This window comes from Marmota flaviventris, chromosome 1, assembly GCF_047511675.1.
Source record: "Marmota flaviventris isolate mMarFla1 chromosome 1, mMarFla1.hap1, whole genome shotgun sequence".
Classification (NCBI taxonomy): domain Eukaryota; kingdom Metazoa; phylum Chordata; class Mammalia; order Rodentia; family Sciuridae; genus Marmota; species Marmota flaviventris.
In genome coordinates this window covers 75,748,514-75,768,521 of record NC_092498.1, presented here as the reverse complement: position 1 = coordinate 75,768,521, position 20,008 = coordinate 75,748,514, and the positions used below count along the sequence as shown (strand labels likewise).

The 20,008-nt window shown below is 33.9% G+C and overlaps 1 protein-coding gene across 1 annotated transcript in view; it reads left to right on the top strand.

The window, feature by feature from the left end:
* Agmo (alkylglycerol monooxygenase) overlaps positions 1 to 20,008 on the top strand; it is a 327,319-nt gene that overhangs the window by 156,527 nt on the left and 150,784 nt on the right. The window contains exons 6-10 of the mRNA XM_071608010.1: positions 4,707 to 4,773; positions 6,863 to 6,928; positions 7,020 to 7,099; positions 10,690 to 10,824; positions 12,381 to 12,497. Coding sequence (XP_071464111.1) covers positions 4,707 to 4,773; positions 6,863 to 6,928; positions 7,020 to 7,099; positions 10,690 to 10,824; positions 12,381 to 12,497 — 465 coding nt within the window. The remainder of the gene's footprint in view (positions 1 to 4,706; positions 4,774 to 6,862; positions 6,929 to 7,019; positions 7,100 to 10,689; positions 10,825 to 12,380; positions 12,498 to 20,008) is intronic.

The following is a 20,008-nucleotide window of genomic DNA, read 5'->3' as shown; positions in this document are numbered from 1 at the left end:
AACCATAAGAATGGGATCTTAATTAGTAAAATTTATACTCCATGTATACATATGTCAAAATATAATCTATTGTTATATATATATATATATATATATATATATATATATAATAAATTTCAAAAACAAATATTTACAACCACTCACTTTTCAAAAAGATATATATGAGCTTGTAGTAAAGGATATATTTCCAAAGAAAAGATTCTCTACATTTTTATACATGCACATAAACATGTTTAAGTAGGTAGTTATAAAAATAATTGAGTTAGATGTATAAAGGAATAAAACAGGAGAGAGAGAGAGACAAAGAAGGAAGACAAAGAGAAAGAGAAAGAATAGGAAAGGAAGTGGGAAGATTGGCCAAGAAAAAGTCAGCTAATCATGGTTTAACTATTAGTCCATTTAATCTTAGTTTAGGCTTGCACAGAATCTTGTCACTGTTCTCATCTGACAGTTTTGCCACTTTTGAACTGTTCTCGAGGCATATCTTTCTCAATTAAATCCTGTATGACAATGATTTTTATTTTAGATGATAAATGTATGAGGAACTGGCTTAGTGTTTCTCTTACATACCGACTGCACTGAAACAAGGAGACCCACAGTGGTGTAGTACTTTTTGGAACATCAATCATACACGATGCTGTAAAGAAAGTCTTGACTGGTTGTAGTCAATGTCACCAATGTCATCACTCTAACCTGTGCTCATCTGAATGCAGGCATTTTTTCCTGCAATGGAGATTTCATTTCACGTCACCCTCAACCCAGTCACACCTCAGTCATATTGTTTGCACATTCACTGTTATAATAAGAATTCTAGTAAAGCATCTCAGGACATATTATCCTGATTAGATTTTTCCCTCTCAGAAAGGAAACATGAGTATTTGTAGGAATCTCTAATTTAGAGTTAACTTTACAATTAACTATAAGCTCATAACTTCTTTCTAAAAAGTAAGCACTTTTAAATACTGATATGACTTTTCAACATATTTTAGCCTTTTTCATACTCATTAGCAGATGAAAAAACAAAGGATAGAAATATTGTGTGATATTCCCATTATTCTTCTAAAACTTGTGAACAGAATTCAGTTACACATTTCATTATTAGATTTAGAAAGTCTCTTTTCCAACCTCAGTTGTCAGATTAAAGTGAGACAAGGCAAATTTTTGAGCAAATTTAACAATTGAAATAATTTGCTTTGAATTATCAAAATACTTTTCTTAAAATCATGTTTTGCCCTGTAACTCAATCATTAGATTATTGCTTTGATACTTTCTGTTGGGCTTCAGAAATCTAGCCCAGTCAATGTCTTCTAATCAAAAGATTCTTTTTACATATTTCAAAATTACACAAAATGAAAGAGGTTAATTTCTTAAGAAATAATTTATAAAAGTAAACTTATTTAGAATAATTAACTTGAGGTTTTATAGAGTTCTAGTCTAATTTTTTTTTTTCGATTTAAATTAGAAAGATCTACAGAAGCATGTTTTTTCAGATAGGGCAGAGAGTGAGAAAATACCTGAGAACTATATAATGGTAAAAAAATTACAACCAAAATTCATAATAGGCATTTAATAATATATTTGCTATTTACTATATACTTGTAGGGTAACCTTTCTGAGTTTCAGTTTTACACTTTTTTTAAAATAGACTCTTGAATAATACTATGTTGAGGATCCCTATATGTTCTAAAAGCCCATAATTTAAATGAACTCCACATCTAAATCTAATAAAGACAAATAAATAACTTTTTTTCTAACAAAGAAGAATAGCTGCAATTATTCCCAGAGTAACATTTTCAGGAAGTGAATTCAAGCTAGATGTGGTTGAATTACTAAATGGCTGAATTTGCAAATGTGGGCGATAATTAAATCGTTACGCTCAACCCTTATTAAATATTAATGAATTCTCCATGACTTTGAATCAGAAGGGTTTTCTACATGAGGGGTTCTGACCCAGCTGTCTGAATGATGAATCATATCCCCCTCTGAGGTGGTCTTCTCAAGCTCCAAGGTACTCATAGGCCCTACCAGGAAATTTAACTGTGGTTAACGGTGTTATACTTGGCTTTTAATAAAAAATGGAGGGGGGGGACTTTTAATATTGATATCACCATGTTTTTGCCTGCAAGAGCAAAAAATTTTCTCCAAGGAAGAGTTCGACATTAAAAAAAAATAATAATAATGCCCTCAGCCAAGGCTCCAGTCATCTGAATGCACTCACCCTTTCTGTGGCTTTCAATCTGGCTGCAGACATGCCAGGACCAAGGATCAGAGCTGCATCTGGGTAGCAGGAGCTGGTCAGCATAGGCCCTCCACCCCCTTTTGTTGTTTGTTTTTGTAACACATGTTAGGCACCAAAGAGACAAACGAGGATAAAATGGCTCTCTCCTTTTACATCTGGTTGTCTGCCAGAGATACACAGTCCAACCAAAACATCAGATTTCAATGTTCCAACTGCTGAGGAACCCCCACCTTCTTGTTCTCTGTCCACTACCATTCTTCTTTACAAATATTTTTCCACCAATGAGCATAATGTAATACAATTTCTACATAACCCTTTCCCAACTCCCAGTCATTAATATAGTATTTGTGAGATACTTTTTGCCTTATTTCATAGGAATATAGTCTGAAATGAGATATATGTTCACAATATTTTGAACTATTGAAAATTTAAAAATACGGATGGTCTTTGGTATACAAAAGAGATCTTATTCTATGAATTATTTAAAAAGTCTGTTGTTTGAGCTCAGAATACATTTCTCATAGAAATAACTTTAAAATGGTGAATGAGACTCCAGGTAAGAAAAAGGGAGCAGTGGGGAGAAAAGAGAGAACTCAACTATCATCTAGTACATAATATTATTATTTTTTAACCCTGCAGGCAGACAGTTCTGTCCAGTACGTAATAGAAACTGAGAAACCCTTAAAAGCTGGGCAGCAGAGCAAAAGGCAAAGACTGTCTCTTTCATATCTGGGAACAGTGGGACAATAGGGACATGTTGGTGGCACCTGTGCATCTGAAGGTTCTGAAGGATGCCTGCTACTCTATGGCAGCATTGTCACGGCTTCCTCTTAAGAGGGTACAGGAGGCCACAAACTAAGGACAGTGTGGCCACCCTAGCTGCTGACATTTACAGAGAAATTGTAAATTTGGTGTTCTAAAGTAAGAGCTTGCCAAAAAATAATTAAACCCAGGTAGATAAAGAGTTTCGATTTGGAGGTATGGTTTGGAACTTGGAGATCTATTGGATACTTTCAATTGGCTTTGTGCATGTTACACTATATTAAAATAGTATAATTTCTTTTATTTAAATTTTTATCTTAAATATTTCCAAACACTCATAAAAATAGAAAAACAGAATGAATTTATGTCTCTTTTGCTCTTGTTCACAAATCAAGATTTTGCTTCATTTGCATAAATTATCCTTTTCTCTTTTACATTTTTATTGTCAAAATATTTTGAAGAAAATTTGGATCTTGTGTTATGTATTCCTCAGTTACACAACTCTTAAAACCAATTGCATTTTCATGCATAAAATCCTGTTTTAACTCCCAATAAAACCTTTTTATCATTTAATATTCTGATAATAATAAAATTTTCCCACTGCTTAAAATATCTTTTATGTATGATTTGTTCAAGTGGGTATTCAAACAGGGTTCATATATTATGTTTGGTTCTCTTAAACATGAGCATCTCCCTATTTTCCCCCTGCTCTCCTGACTTGTGACCAAATTCACAACAGAGTCATGTTTATCAGTGGCTATTTCATCCCCTTAAACACCACCTAATTTATTCCTGTTTTCCTCAAAAGTCACTTAAGTGGAAAATAATTCTAAAGGTGTTTTATTTTTTGAAATACCGTAACAAGAAATTGATTTATCATTACTCAATATTTGTATAACACATCAAGTGTCTTACATAAAGCTTACTGTACATTTTTAATGGCACCTATTTGTTTTCTATTATCTCAGGATTTTTGGACTGAGGAACAGGGTATTCCTCCTGAGAAATGTTGAGAGACCTTTAAAGAGTTAGGGACCAGATCTTGTTGTAAGTAACTTGACTTTCAACCAAACTTTGAATTACACCTGTAAGATGGAATTGTGGAAGGTTCATCTACAGGTAAAACTCCATTCAGAATTCCAGTTGAATAAGCATGATTACCCTAGTGTAATCAGTAATTACCAGAATAGAAAACTGTAGTTAGATGATTCATTGCAGGGTAGAACCAACCCAATGATGTTCTGCTAACATAAATAAAGCCATAGATGAAAAGTGAAAAACAAAGTAGCATGAAACTTGAAGGAAGTGTTCCTTGCCAATAGTGATGCATAAATATAGTAACCTTTGTAATCCCAGAAACATATCATTATCTACTTACTGTCATTTCCATGGTAAAGGTGAGAAAACTAAGGGATAAAATCTAAGCTATTTCTCCAAGATCACAGAGTTATAAGTGGTGGATTTAGGAACTGAACTGAGGCAGTCTTGCTCTTCACCATGTTACCATACTGCCTCTGGGAATGGAGTTGTGCAAACATTAGTCTCCTTATTGAACTCCAGGTGACAAGGAGACTTCTTCCTATTCTCTAATGTCAACCTCAAAATTTGGTATAATTCATAAACTGTGTGGGTTTTAAATGTATTTGTATATTATAAACTCACTTAATAATAGCTATGTGTGGAAATATTTCTTTTGTTTAAACAGATCATCAATAACCTTGGTCCTTTGGAACTGATTCTTAATACTCCTAGCCATCATAGGGTTCATCATGGTAAGGAAGTTCTATTTCTTCTTTATTTCTTTAAAAATTCTATAATTGTTATTTTGTCTTGCTTCAATTCATGTAAATCTCCCATATAGTCAGCACACATTGTCTACATAGCTATATTTCTTCTGTTATACCTAGATCAGTCTCAGGTTTGAATCATGGTCTGTGGTGGGGCAGCACTTTCTCCATCTGGCTCTTGAATTCCCCCCTTTATTATATCTCAGTCTCCTTGTAGAGGGAAAATGTGTTAATCAGCTGAGGAGATAACATTGTATGTATTGAAGCAGTGTCTTGAAGGCTCAGTTCTGAAGGTCTTTTCTGTCTATAACCAGAGAGTACTTAGTCTTGAAAATTGTTGGGAGTTGTACAGAGTCTAATAAGCCACACTCCTCTCTCCTGCTGAACTCCTATAAACAAACTAAATATAAGCTTCATTTACCAGAGGAGCAAATCCCACGTGGCTAGTGCCTAATGTTTAGAAACAACAACTTAAATGATAATAGAAATGTTTACATTTGTGCACCAGGAGAACTATAAAGAATGTGCATATCAACATTATTTGTGATGCAAAAAAAATAATTCAAATGTTTATCAGCAGTACAAAAGGTAAATAAATTATAGAAAATTCATTTTTATCAATAAAAATGCTCAAATAATTGCTATATTCAATTGTATGATTAAATCTTACAAACATAATGTTGAGAGAAGAAAGCTAATAATAAAGGAATAAAAACTAAGCTTTGTTTTTAATATATCCAGGTTTCATAGGAGCACTGCAGTCCTGCCTTCTCAAGGGAGGTACATCCTTCCTCTAGAACAGGGGACAGAGCAGCACAAGCTCCCACAGGCAGAGGAGAGAATGGGTCACACTCTTCCAAATCCAACTGTCACTCTCCCATTCCCAAGGAAGAGTTAGAGGGGGAGAGGTCAAGAGCATTATATTCTTGCAGTTTCCTATGTATAGAAGGAAAAATAAGCAATGGAAAAAAACAAGTCTAGATTTAAAAACAAATAGCTGCTGGTTCCCTTTGTTTGACTTCACTTTCTTACTTCTACTGCTCTCTATCAGGGTTTCTCAACCTCACCATTGTGGACCAATACTTAGTTGGAGGGCTATTCTGGGCACTGGTTTCTGTGCATTAGGTGTCATTGCTGCTCCTTCTGAGCTGTATCTTTCAAGAATGTGTCCATATATTGTCAAATGTCCTTTGAGGGGCAAAACACTCCCTCATCCAAAAGAGAGCCATTGTTTAGACCATGTGATGGGTTGAGCGTCTTTACTGCCAATCTCATTCTATTTTTGCTGTGAGGAAGATTTTTGCTTTATCTATGCTTCAAATGTATATTTTCATGTAAGAAAAGTTTGTCAGGGAATGAGAACACGTGAAGATAGTTAAGTTTATTGGAGTAGTGGCTTGGTGGATTTCTATTCTTTTTTAGATTTGTATTCATAATGATATTATCATGTCAATTAAAAATATATTAAACAAATTGTAATTTGAGTACTTTGGATAAGGAAAAGCATCATATGTTAAATTAAAAAGGCCAAAAGCAATTTAAATTTTACTTATGTCTTTTATTAATTAAATTATTAAAGTTATTTAAAATTAAACAAGATTTATTCTAATTTTCTTCTTAAACAGATGTAGAGAAAAGGACAAATGATGTGACACATCAAAAATTAAAAATAAAAAACATACATATATTATTTCCTTATTTCCCAGTTTTCTCTGTACCCATTTACTTTTTAAATTATTTATTAGTAGTCTTGAAAAAATAACCATGTAGATTTATCTTACACTTTTTTAAACTGAAATTTGTGGAAAGTGCATATAATTAAAAAAAAAAAACTTGTTCTTTTTAGTAAAATTAACTGAAAATAAATAAAATGAAACTCCATTGCTGGAAAAATCTGTTGTTGTCGTCAAGCCCAAGATACTCTCAGAAATATTATTCTGTTACTTAAATCTTAGTTTAATAGTACAAAATGTCAACATCACTAAAATCTTGTTCTAAAAACAAGAAAACAATATTTCAAAATGCCAAAGCTCCTTTTTATTGAAAAATTATTGTTTATTATTTTCTTTCATAGGCAAAAATCGTTACTGCATAGACAAAAACTATGGTGGCACTCTTATTATTTGGGATAGAATTTTTGGTAAGTAAAACATACAAAAATCAAACAATTAAATTTACTTCTTTATTCACAGAATGTCAAAGATAATATCCTTGTAATGTTTGTCTTCCAGGGACTTTTGAAGCAGAGAAAGAAAGAGTTATATATGGTCTTACACATCCAATTAATACCTTTGACCCACTCAGGGTGCAGGTAATAAGATTGGTCATACTCATTCTGAATTTGTATTATTTCATAAATATATAGTTAAGAGAAAAATCAGTTATTGAAAGATGGCAGTATATTACACTGCTGCAAAAATGCTTAACTGTAAAAGAATTTGGGAGTGGGACTTTGTTACTCAAGCAAAAAGTTCAATAAAATTGGGCAAATACATTTAAAAACAACTCATTATAAGAATTTTTGAATATGTCTATTTTCTATTATAAAAATTATTTCTCCTTAGGAAACATGCTCTTTCTCAGAATAGACTTGAAATATATTCATGTATTCAGAAGTAGTAGTAACGTGTAGAATTAAAGCTGATCTTGCAGTAAGAACAATTTTTGCTTCCAGGATGCATGTCTCTAGTTAGAAATTCAACATGAGGCCTTTGCCCTGCTCTTCTTAGACCTAAGTGTCAAGAACTATTACAGAATGGTTAGGTCTGACATTACCTCACCTGATAAGACTTGTTGGACTGGTCGAGTTTTCTGTTAGACATATGGTATTGGTTGTTCACCAGCTTCAATGGTTGGCACTAGAGAAATCAAGAATGTCTGTGAGGCTCTGATATGTCAGCATCAGACCATCACAGAGACTCCTGGGGTTAGGGACTCACAAATAAGAAAAAGATAAGAATGCTCAAAGAACTGAATAGGTTAGTTAACAACAGTTCTATACAAGGTACTGGTTACAGCATTCAGTAACTGACAAAACTATAGGTTCATGTTGGGTCTGTTTTTCAAACCTACTTCAAATTTTCACAGAAAGTTGAAATAACAAAAAGTCAACATTGCTGAATTTCTACTATGTGCAGCATGCAGCAAATAGCACGGCACAAATATTTAATGTCAGCATCACTAAAATCTTATGAGACAGAAGCTCTTTTTATTCCCATTTTCTGGTGGAAGAAACTGAGTTCTTCAGGATTTAATTAGTTCAACCAAGTTCACACAGCTTGTCAATTGCGAACTTAACCAAGGTGGTTGTAGACCAATGCCAAGACTCGATTTAACATTTACCCTATACTGCCTCTTTACATAAAAGATTGTCTCAAGTTGCCTTCACATTTAAGTGAAAGGCATTTTTATCACACATACACCAAAAAAGAAAAGCTAATTATCTCTTTTCTAAACTACATTGAACTTCTTTCTGTCTCTCTTGGTTAGACTTTACTAAGAACATGATATGACTCTCAGGAGAACAACAAATATTTTAAGAAACTTTTTAATGATAAGATTTATATGATTTAAAGCAAGTTAAAAATAATACATTGAAAGCTACTGTTCCTTCACTTCACAAAGGGTTTGTTTCCTTACTGTGGAGATTAAAAATAAAACAAACAAAAAAAGTAGACAATTGATCTCTGTACTCTATGAAAGAGCTATCCAAATCTAGCATGCATGTGAATCACAGCAGAATCTTACTAAAATGTAGACCCCATCCAGCAGGACTAAGTTCTACAATTCTGTTTCTACCAAGTTCCTAGATTGTGCCAATGCTGATGTTTGATAAATGAATCTGTAAGTAGTAAGCCTTGGAAATGTACACTCTTGCTGAGGAAAAGTATTCATATTTGAGACAGAATAAGAGAGTTGCTATTGTATACAGTGAGAGCTGCACTAAGAGCTGGATGGTTAGGTCTTGATGAGGCACAATAGTGAGACAGACAATGTTAAGGTCTGTAAACAAGTCTGGATGGCACCTGGCATTTTGCCAGAGGGAGTGGTTAATGTTAAGGTCTGTAAACAAGTTTGGATGGCGCCTGGCATTTTGCCAGAGGGAGTGGTTTGTGAAGTAATGCCAGAGAGCCATTAAGTGTGGAGATTTCTTATTGGTTGACTGCTGTATCTAGTTTATGCTAATTAAGATAAGCTGTGTGGAATGTATAAATATCGCTCCAGTCCTACAATAAAGGGCACCCACTCCTGCTGTATCAATCTACACAAGTTGCTCGTCACCCCCCGGTTATTTTGCCCAGCCAGCCAGGCTGCAGCAAGACACAGGCATCTATAAGCCACTGGTGAATCTGTGAGAGGAACATTTACCAGATCTCTGCCCTTATATAAACCCTTTCTTTAGTTAGAAATCACCAAGGTTTAGTATCCCACATGCTCTCATATATTGTCAGAAAGGTCAAGTCTACAAGTTAGAATAATTAAGAGTTCTTAAATGTATAAAAATGTAGTTATTTTTAGTTTTATTCAGTTATTTACAGCTAAATTTTTCACTTATCATCAAGGGGCATCAAAAACAACTTGGAATGGACTTGTGTTAGATAGAGGGTGATGATGATGATGATGATGATGATGATGATGATGATGATGATGTACAAATCATTTATTTTGGTCTTCTTTGGCATCCAAAAGTTTCAAGGCATTGGGTTGTGCCAAATAAATGAGAAAATACTCTATTTTAAAACATCACCATGTATTTTTCATGGCTTCCATCCAGAATGATACAACAAAATTGTGTTCAGTTTTCAAAAATCACAAAAAATGTAATTATTTTAATATATGTTTTAACACCTAAACACGTTACTTTTTCTGTATTATCATGAATACAAAGTCCCAGGTTAAGTTTCCATCTAATGTTTGCTTTGTCCTCAAAATTTAATCTATTAAATCCCATGTAGTTCCTTAATTGCTTCTTATTCCTTATTGTAATATTTCAAGCAATTTTGAAATCCAGTTTTATAAACACACACTTTAAATTCTTTCAGAGAAAGTGCAAGTATCAGTAAGACCACAAATTCTGAAAGCCAAAACTTGTTTTTCCATTTATACATTTCTATAGTTACTGTGGAACTTATCTCTATAGTCTGTAGCTGATGTCCACACTGTAGGACTATTTTTATTCCAATGGCACATTATGAACATTTTATTTCTATGGCAAATATGGGATATATAGCAAAATTCCTAAGAGCTAACACTTATTGAACACCCTTGTGTAGGCATATATTTAACTTCTATACATGTCAAATGTAAGTTATTTAAAGAATGTGGATTCCTGCTGTGAGACTGAAAGAGAACTTTTTTTTTCTTAGTAAAAACTTATTTTCTAGTTACAGAATATGAGCTATTTAATACTCAGAAGTCTATCATATGAAATGGCTTTGAAATTTCAGAGATTTTATTTTAAATATTCAAACATTTATGCAATCTTTTCATGTTTTCAAGTTTAACCCAAATATCCACTTAGCTAGACTTCAGAAAAGGTGTCATTAGACAAAGATGTTGAGTATACAGGCTGCTAGTTAATCCCTCTTGAGGCATAACTTCATAACTTGCCTTTTTTACTTTGCTCATTTTCTAACCATTTGTTCTATTTTTTATTTCAAAATTGACATTGAGTTAAACTTCAGAAATATTGACAAGAACACAAGTAACACAGAATTTATAGGACAAATTACAATAAGGAATGTAATTGCATATTAAACTGTGTTAATCAAATCACGCATGAAATCTGTACTGAAGAAAAATATATAAATTATATTGAACAATAGCATAGTACATATTTATATTTAATCCTTTTCATTATGTTTTCCTTATTTTAAATAGGTATATTTTATTTTTTTCTAGTTCCACCATTTATTTTACATTTGGACTACATTTTGGGCTACACCTGGATTCTTCCATAAGTTTTCTGTGATATTTAAAGGACCTGGTTGGGGTCCAGGTAAACCAAGACTTGGGCTGAGTGAAGAGATCCCAGAGGTAAATACACTTCATAGACTTGGAGATGGTGGAGATTAGTGTCATCTTGTTCAGTTTAGAGCGAGTCTGCATATATGCTATGGTCATGCAAACTCTTAAAATATGTTCCCTTAGTCAGATGCAGCGTGGTGGAGCATAACTTAAAAAGTGGACACCAGCAAAGGGATGATAGAGGGATTTCTTCAACCAGTTGGATATAAGCTCTTTCTAAAGAGTACAGTTTGGTGAGCAGAGCAACAGAAGCTAGTTATCAGATCCAATCAAGCCTGAAGCCAATGACCTATGTGCAGAGCAAAACTTCACAAATTCATGCAGCTCACATGGAGAGTCCTGGATCACTATAGATGGAGGGAGCCTTAGGAATCATTTGGTCTATCCTTGGTTTTGCTCATGAAAATTCAAGGACCCCAAATAGGTCTAAAGGCACATCAAGACAATGTCATTGTTGGGTTAGACCATGACTATATTCCTTTGATAGTAAAATAGAAGCATTAAATACAGCAATAACATTTAAAACCAAGAATGAAGTTGTAAAGATTTAAACATCCTGAAAACCAAAAGAAAATTTCAATTTTTATCTGAAATCCCCCTTTAGAAAAGAAAAAGAATTTCTTTTCAACCATTTAGGATACATATTATAATTTTTCATTGAATAAATATTATAAATAGAAATACAGGAAAAATAGGGAAAGCAAACTATTGTTGATCTCAGAGATGATACTAAGTATGAAAGTTAACCTATGATATTTCAAGGAAATAAACTCATGTTTCATTTGAAGAGCATTATTTTACAAATATTCCATATAGTTTTGTTTATAGTCACAATTATTTATAAAGCAGGAATCTTGAGATAAGTGAAAAAAAATCTAGTAAGGAAAGATCTAAAAACCTAGTAAGAAAAGATCCATTTATAATTTTTCTTTCTAGTATATAATTCAAAGTTAATATTTTAAGGTTATGTAGGTGCTGAAGTCTGCATTATAATAATAGAAGTGTGGCATTTCTGGGAAAATCAGTAGTAGAGAAAGTTTCTTCCAATAAAATTATGTTTCTCTTTGAGGCATGATTCCCTACACTACTGAGAATCAACTTCCTTTTTTCCTTTTATGTTTTTCTTTGATTAAATATATTCATGGGCATATATTCCCATTTGCAGAAAATCCGACCTATTCTTTTGTGAAATCTTTGTCATTAGCATAGATTGTTGAATCAATTCTTACTTTAATCTTTAAGGCAGACTAAATTTCAAACCATGAGACCTGTTAGTCTAGCAACTTACAGACATTTTGCTATCCAGACAGATGAATATTCGAGTTTTTTGGAAAAAAATTAAAAAGGGCAAATACTTCCACTTCTTTCTGCATATCTCTTTTTTAAGATATATTGGTTATTTTTACTTATATATGACAGCAGAGTCAATTTTGATATAATTATGTAAGCATGGAATTATATCTTATTTTAGTTAGAACTTTCCACACATCTCTTAAGTTAGTGTGAATTTCAGTAAGAGGAATAAGTCCTGGAACAAAATAAAATATTTTTTCTTTTCTATCTAGGTTACAGGAAAAGAAGTTCTCTTCTCATCATCTGCCTCTCAGTTATTAAAGATATACACAGTTGTACAGTTTGCTGTGATGCTAGCATTTTATGAAGAGACCTTTGCAAATACTGCCGTGAGTAATATCCATTTAAAATTGGGTGTGAATAAGTTTTCTGTCATTCTGTTAGAAAATGAAAATAAGTTATCCATTATGACTTAGCTCTATTCTTTTCTACCTGTCTGCTATAATTTTGGAAACATCTCACATTTAAACAGGTAAATTAATCCTTCTGAATAGTAAATATGAATGACTTAAATGTATCCAAACTATTGCATAACATATTAGTCGAATCTTATACTATCAATCTGATAAATAAGAAAATTTTTCCACATGTAAATTTCACAATTGCATTAAATATACTTTCAAAGTTATACTTCTCAGCCAAATAAAACCATAAACGGCCTCTAACCTAAATTCCAATAGAGTTCAATTCTGTGAACCCTTTTGAGCTCCACCTTCACTATTCACAGTACTATTGGCATTCTAGTCTTCTGAACTCCCACCAGAATTGGCCATTAAGCTCCACTTAAAACAATCTAAAGCATTTATATTATTCTAAGGCTTCTGAACCACAAGGTCAGTTTGTCATGCAACAACCCCACTTCTCAGTACCAATTTCTATTTTAGTCAGCTGTTTTGCTGCTGTGACTAAAAGATCTGACCAGAACAATTTTAGTGGAGAAAAAGTTTATTTGGGGCTCATGGTTTCAGAGGTCTCAGTTCATAAACATGAATTCATTGTCTGTAAGTTGGATTCATTCTTCAGGGCTTAATGTGAGGCTGACCATCATGGCAGAAGAGTGTAGTGTAAAGAAGCTCACGTGATGATCAGAAAGCAGAGAGAGAGAGAGACTCCAGTCATCAGATACAAACTGTATACAACAATTTTTTTCCTCTGAATCTTCTTGGATTGTTTCAAATGTAAGCTTTGGGGAGACACCCCAAATCCAAGCCATAACAGTTGCTATATAGGTATTTCTGGGTTTTTGTTTGTTTGGGGGCCTGTGTGTCTGTTTATGTGTGTGTGTTTTTAAATTTTTATTTATATTTTTGCATTCAACTTTAGTAACCAAATATTTCTCCATTTAGTGACCTCAGTTTTGGACAATAGATATTTTTGCATGTATTCTCTTTCTATATGTAATTAAGGAAATATAAAGAAAAAGTTACAGGGAAACATCTAATAGATTTTTCCTGATTGTAGCAGAAAAGAATGATTTGGATTCTAATTTCCATTTTCTTAAGTGCCATTACAAACTAGAATGCAATGTGACAAGAAATATCGTGAAAATATTATTACTGAATATATACATGCTTGTTATTTCCTCTTATATGTGTTTTAACTAATGATAAAACCAATTACACATTGTGCCTTGCTGGTTTGTCTTTAGCTCCCCAAAAAGACAAAATTTGCATGCAAGAATTCCTTTCAGGGGCAAAGCTGTCATAATGGCAGCATGAACCACCTCATTTTTTAGGAGTAACATGCAGATATCAAACTACTAAAATGATTAAAGTTTATATAGCTGTTCCTGGGTATCTACAAAGTAGTGATTCCAGAATCATCCCCTCACTCTGTGGACACCAATATCTGTGGATGCTCAATTCACTTATATAGAATGGCTTGGTACACCCACACTGGAGCTCAGGCCAGGGCCAGGGCCCAGAAGTGCCCCTGCCAACCTGTGTGGGAGTCCAGGCTCAGGGTAGACAAAGGTCCACCGCCCCTCACTCCTGGGAGCCCAGGCCTAACCCACTTCCATCTTGGGACACTGTAGCCATTGCCATGGCATTCTCCACTCAGTAACCTCCACATGGGAGGACAGACAGGGCCTAGAAGCAGCTGCATCTCAGAACAGGCATCCCAAAGCCAGTTTAAGGCTCACCCTTTCATTTGATAGTGGTTGCATTCATTTTTAGACACTTCCACTGATATCTCCAGTTACTTTTGCTATTGCTGCCACCACCTATACTTGAAGTAGCAGCCATCCTGGGACACCAGCAGGGTCTGGAAGCCCAACCCTTAAGGTGAGGTACAGATAATTTTGCATGGATGCTAGAATATTATAGGGAAGACAATATAATATGTCAGATCCGCACTGCAAGAAAGAAGGACACATAGACAACATGAAAAAATAAGAGAGGAAAGTGCCCCAAACAAACCAGGATACTACAATAACAGAACCCATTGACAGTACAGTTGATGAAATGTCAGAGAAGGAGTTCAGAATGTACATAATTAAAATGATGTGTGAATTAAAGAATGACGTAAATGAGCAGATACAGGCAAAAATTGATCACTCCAAAAAAGAGACAAGAGAACAAATACAGGCAACAATTGATCACACCAACAAACAGATAAGGGAGCAAATAGGTAGCAAAAGATTACTTCAAGAAAGAAAAATTCTTTAAAAAAAATGTCAGAAATCCTTCAAATGAAGAAAACAATAAACCAAATTTAAAAACTCAATAGAAAGCATCACTAGATAACTTTGAAGATAGAATGCCAGATAATGAAGACAGAGTATACAATCTGGAAAATAAAGTTGACCACACAGTGAAGATGATAAGAAACCATGAACAGAACATCCAAGAATTATGGGACAGCATCAAAAGACCAAATCTAAGAGTTATTGGGATAGAGGAAGGCACAGAGATTCAAACCAATGGAATGCACAATCTCTTCAATGAGATAATAACATAAAATTTCCCAAATATGAAGAATAAATTGGAAAATCAAATATAAGAGACTTAAAGAACACCAAATGTACAAAATCACAACATATCTACACCAAGGCACATTATAATGAAAATGCCTAACATATAGAATAAGGATAGAATCTTAAAGGTCACAAGAGAAAGAAATCAGATTACATATAGGGGGAGACCAATTCATATCTCAGGAGATTGTTCAACCCAGACCCTCAAAGCCAGGAGATCCTGGAACAACATATACCAATCTCTGAAAGAAAATAGATGCCAGCCAAGAATTTTATATCCAGCAAAATTAAGCTTCAGATTTGAGGATGAAATAAAAACCTTCATGATATACAAAAGTTAAAAGACTTTACGGTGAGAAAGCCCGCACTAGAGAGCATCTTCAGGAAAATATTTCAGGAGGAGGAAATGAAAAACAATAATGAAAATCAACAAAGGGAGGAACTGGCTAATCAAAGGAGAAACCAAATTAAGTTAAAAAACCAAAAATAAACCAAAATGTTGAGGAATACAAATCATATTTCAATAATAACCTTTAATATGAATGGTCTAAACTCATCCAATTAAAAGCCATAGACTGACAGATTGGATTAAGAAAAAAGATCCAAGAATATGCTGCTTTCAAGAGACTCATCTCACAGGAAAAGACATCCACAGTCTGAAAGTGAAAGGATGGGAATAAGTGTATCACTCACATGGACCTCATAAACAAGCAGAGGTTTCAGTCCTCAGATAAAGTTGACTTCAAGCCAAAACTAGTGAAAAGGAATAAAGAAGGACATTTCATACTGCTTAAGGGATTCATACATCAACAAGACAGAACAATCATAAATATCTATCCCTGAACAATGGGGCATCTATGTATGTCAAACAAACCCTTCTCAAATACAAGAACCAAATAGGTCACAACACAATAATACTGGGTGACTTTAATACTCCTCTCTCACTACTTGATAGATCTTCCAAAATGAAACTAAACAAAGAAACTATAGAACTCAATAACACAATCAATAATTTGGACTTAACAGACATATATAGAATATCCCATCCATCAACGAGCAAATAGACTTTCTTCTCAGTAGCATATTGATCCTTCTCCAAAATAAACCATGTGATGCCACAAAACAAGTCTTAGCAAATAAAAAAAAACATAGAGATACTACTCTGCATTCTATCTGACCATAATGGAATGAAATTAGAAATCAATGATCAAATTAAAAAGAGAAGCTACTCCAACACCTGGAGACTAAACAATACATTATTGAATGACAAATGGATAACAGAAGATGTCAGGGAGGAGATAAAACATTCTTAGAGGTAAATGAGAATTCTGATACAACTTACCAAAATCTCTGGAAATCTATGAAGGCAGTACTAAGAAGAAAGTTCATTGCATGGAGTTCATTCACTAAAAAAAAAAAAAAGAAAAAGTCAACAAATAAATGACCTGACATTATAGCCCAAAGCCCTAGAAAAAGAAGAATAAACCAACACCAAAAGTAGAAGAGGACAGGAAAGAATTAATATCAGGGCAGAAATCAATGAAATTGAAATTAAAGAAACAATTCAAAAAATTGACAAAACAAAAAGTTGATTCCTTGAAAAAATAAATAAAATTGACAAACTCTTGGCCACTCTAATGAAAAGAAGGAGGGAGAAAACTAAAAAATTACAAAATTTGTGATGAAAAAGGAAATATACTCCAATAATATAGAAATTTATACTCCAATAAAATAGGAAACCTCAAAGACACTGACAAATTTCTAGAGGTATATATGATCAACCCAAACTGAGGCAAGAGAACATACATAATTTAAACAGATCAATTTCAAGCAGGGAAATAGAAGATGCTATCAAAAGCCTACCAACCAAGAAAGCCCAGGACCAGACGATTTCACAGATGAGTTCTACAAGACCTACAAGAAATATCAATACCAATACTCTTCAAATTATTCCATTATATAGAAAAGGAAGGAACCCTTCCAAACTTATTCTATGAAGCTAGTATCATTCTGATACAAAAACCAGACAGAGACACATCAAGGAAAGAAAATTTCAGACCTATATCCCTGATGAAGATTGATGCAAAATTTCTCAATAAAATTCTGACAAATTGCACACAAAAACATATTTAAAAAATAGTGTGCCATGATCAAGTGGGGTTCATTCCAGGGATGCAAGTTTGGTTTAACATATGGAAATAAATAAATGTAACTCATCATGTCAATAGACTTAAAGACAAGAATCATATGATTATATCAATTGATGCAGAGAAAGTGTTTGACAAAATATAGCACCCCTTCATGTTCAAAACACTAGAAAAACTAGGGATATTAGAAACATACCTCAACATTGTAAAATCTATCTATGCTAACCCCAAGGCCAACATCATTCTAAATAGTAAAAATTGGAAGCATTTCCTCTAAAAACTGGAACAAGACAGGGATGCCCTCTTTTACCACTTCTATTCAACATAGTCTGTGAAACTCTAGCCAGAGCAATTAGACAGGTGAAAGAAAATAAAAGAATGTGAATAGGAAAAGAAGAACACAAACTATCATTTATTTGCCAATGACATGATTCTATACTTAGAGGATCAAAAAAATTACACCAGAAACTTTCTGAATTCAGGAATGTAGCAGGATATAAAATCAATACCTATAAACCAAAGGCATTTCTATACATCAGTTGACCATATTTTAAATGTGGAACTCTACCACATTTAAAATAGCCCTGATGCTGGTCATGCTGGCACATGCCTGTAATCCCAGCAGCTTGGGAGGCTGAGGCAGGAGGATCACAAGTTCAAAGCCAGCCTCAGCAATGGCGAGGTGCTAGGCAACTCAGGGAGACTCTGTCTCTAAATAAAATACAAAATAGGGCTAGGGATGTGGCTCAGTGTTCGAGTATCCCTAGTTCAATCCCCAGTACCAAAAAATTAAAAAATAAATTAAATAAAATAGCTTCAAAAAAATCAAATACTTGGGAATCAACTTAATAAAAGAGATTAAAGACCTCTATAATGAAAACTACAGAACACTAAAGAAAAAAATTGTAGAAGATCTTAGAAGAGGGGAAAGATCACCCATGTTCTTGGACAGGCAAAACTAATATTGTCAAAATGGTCATCCTCCCCAAAGTACTATACAGATTCAATGCAATTCCAATTAGAATCTCAATGTCATTTCTTATAAAAATAGAAAAAGCAATAATGAAATCCATTTGGAAAAATAAGAGACTCAGACTAGCCAAAGCAAGCCTTAGAGAAGAGCGAAGCAGGAGGCATCACAATACCTGACTTTAAACTATACTACAAAGCTATAGTAACAAAAATGGCATGGTGTTGGCACCAAAATGGACATGTAGACCAATGGTCAAGAATAGAAATCACAGAGACAAACCCACATAAATACAGTTATATCATACTAGACAAAGGCACCAAAAACATACATTGGAGAAAAGATAGCCTCTTGAACCAATGGTGCTGGGAGAACTAGAAATCCATTTGCAGCAAAATGAAGAAAAACCCCTATCTCTCACCAGGAACAAAACTCAACTTCAAGTAGATCAAGGACCTAGGAATTAGACCAGAGACCCTGAGCCAAACAGAGAAAAAAATAGGCCCAGATATTCATCATGTTGGATTAGGCCCTGATTTCCTTAACAAGACTCCTAAAGTGCAAGAAATAAAATCAGGAATTTATATATGGGATGGTCTCAAACTAAAAAGCTTCTTCTCAGCAAAAGAAACAATCAATAATGTAAAGAGAGAGCCTATATTTTGGGAGCAAATTTTTGCCACATGCATGTCAGATAGAGCACTAATCTCCAGGATATAAAGAACTCAAAAAAATTAACATCAAAAAAACAAACAACCCGGGGCTGGGGTTGTGGCTCAGTGGTAAAGCACTTGCCTCCCACATGTTGGGCACTAGGTTCAATCCTCAGCACCACATAAAAATAAATAAACAAAATAAAGATAGTGTGTCCATGTATAACTGAAAAAAAATTTAAAAAAAAACAATCAATAAATGGACTAAGGAGCTGAACAGACACTACTCAGAATAAGATATACAGTCAATCTACAAATATATAAAAAATGTTTAACATCTCTAGTAATTAGAGAAATGCAAATAAAAACTACTGTAAATTTTTTCTCACCCCAGTCAGAATGACAGTTATCAAGAATACAGACAACAAAAAATGTTGGGAAGGATGTGAGAGAAAAATCACACTCATGCATTACTGGTAGGACTTCAAATTTGTGAAACCAATCTGGAAAGCAGTATGGAGATGTCTTAGAAAACTTGGAATGGAACCACCATTTGATGAAATGATGAAATGATGGAAGGACTTAAAATCAGCGTACTATAGTAATGCAGCCACTTCAATGTTCATAGAGGCTCGATTCACAATAGCTAACCCGTTGAAGCAATCTAGCTGCCCTTCAATAGATGAATGGATAAAGAAACTATGGTATATATACACAATGCAATATTACTCAGCATGAAAAGAGAATAAAATCATGGCATTTGCAGGTAAATGGATGTAGTTGGAAAATATCATTCTAAGTGAAGTAAGACAATGCCAAAAAAAACCAAAGGCCAAATGTTCTCTCTGATAAGTGGATGCTAATCCAAAACAAGGAGACAGGAGGCATGTCTCCATGGATTGGGCAAAGGGGAAGGAGGGTGGGAGCAGCATTGGTGCAGGGAAGATGGTGGAAATGAGATGGACATCATTACCCTAGATTCATGTAAAACTGCACATAGGGCGTGACACTACATCATGTACAGCCAGAGAAATGAAAAGTTGTTCTGGAATTGTGTACAATGAATCAAAAGGCATTTTACTGTCATATAGAC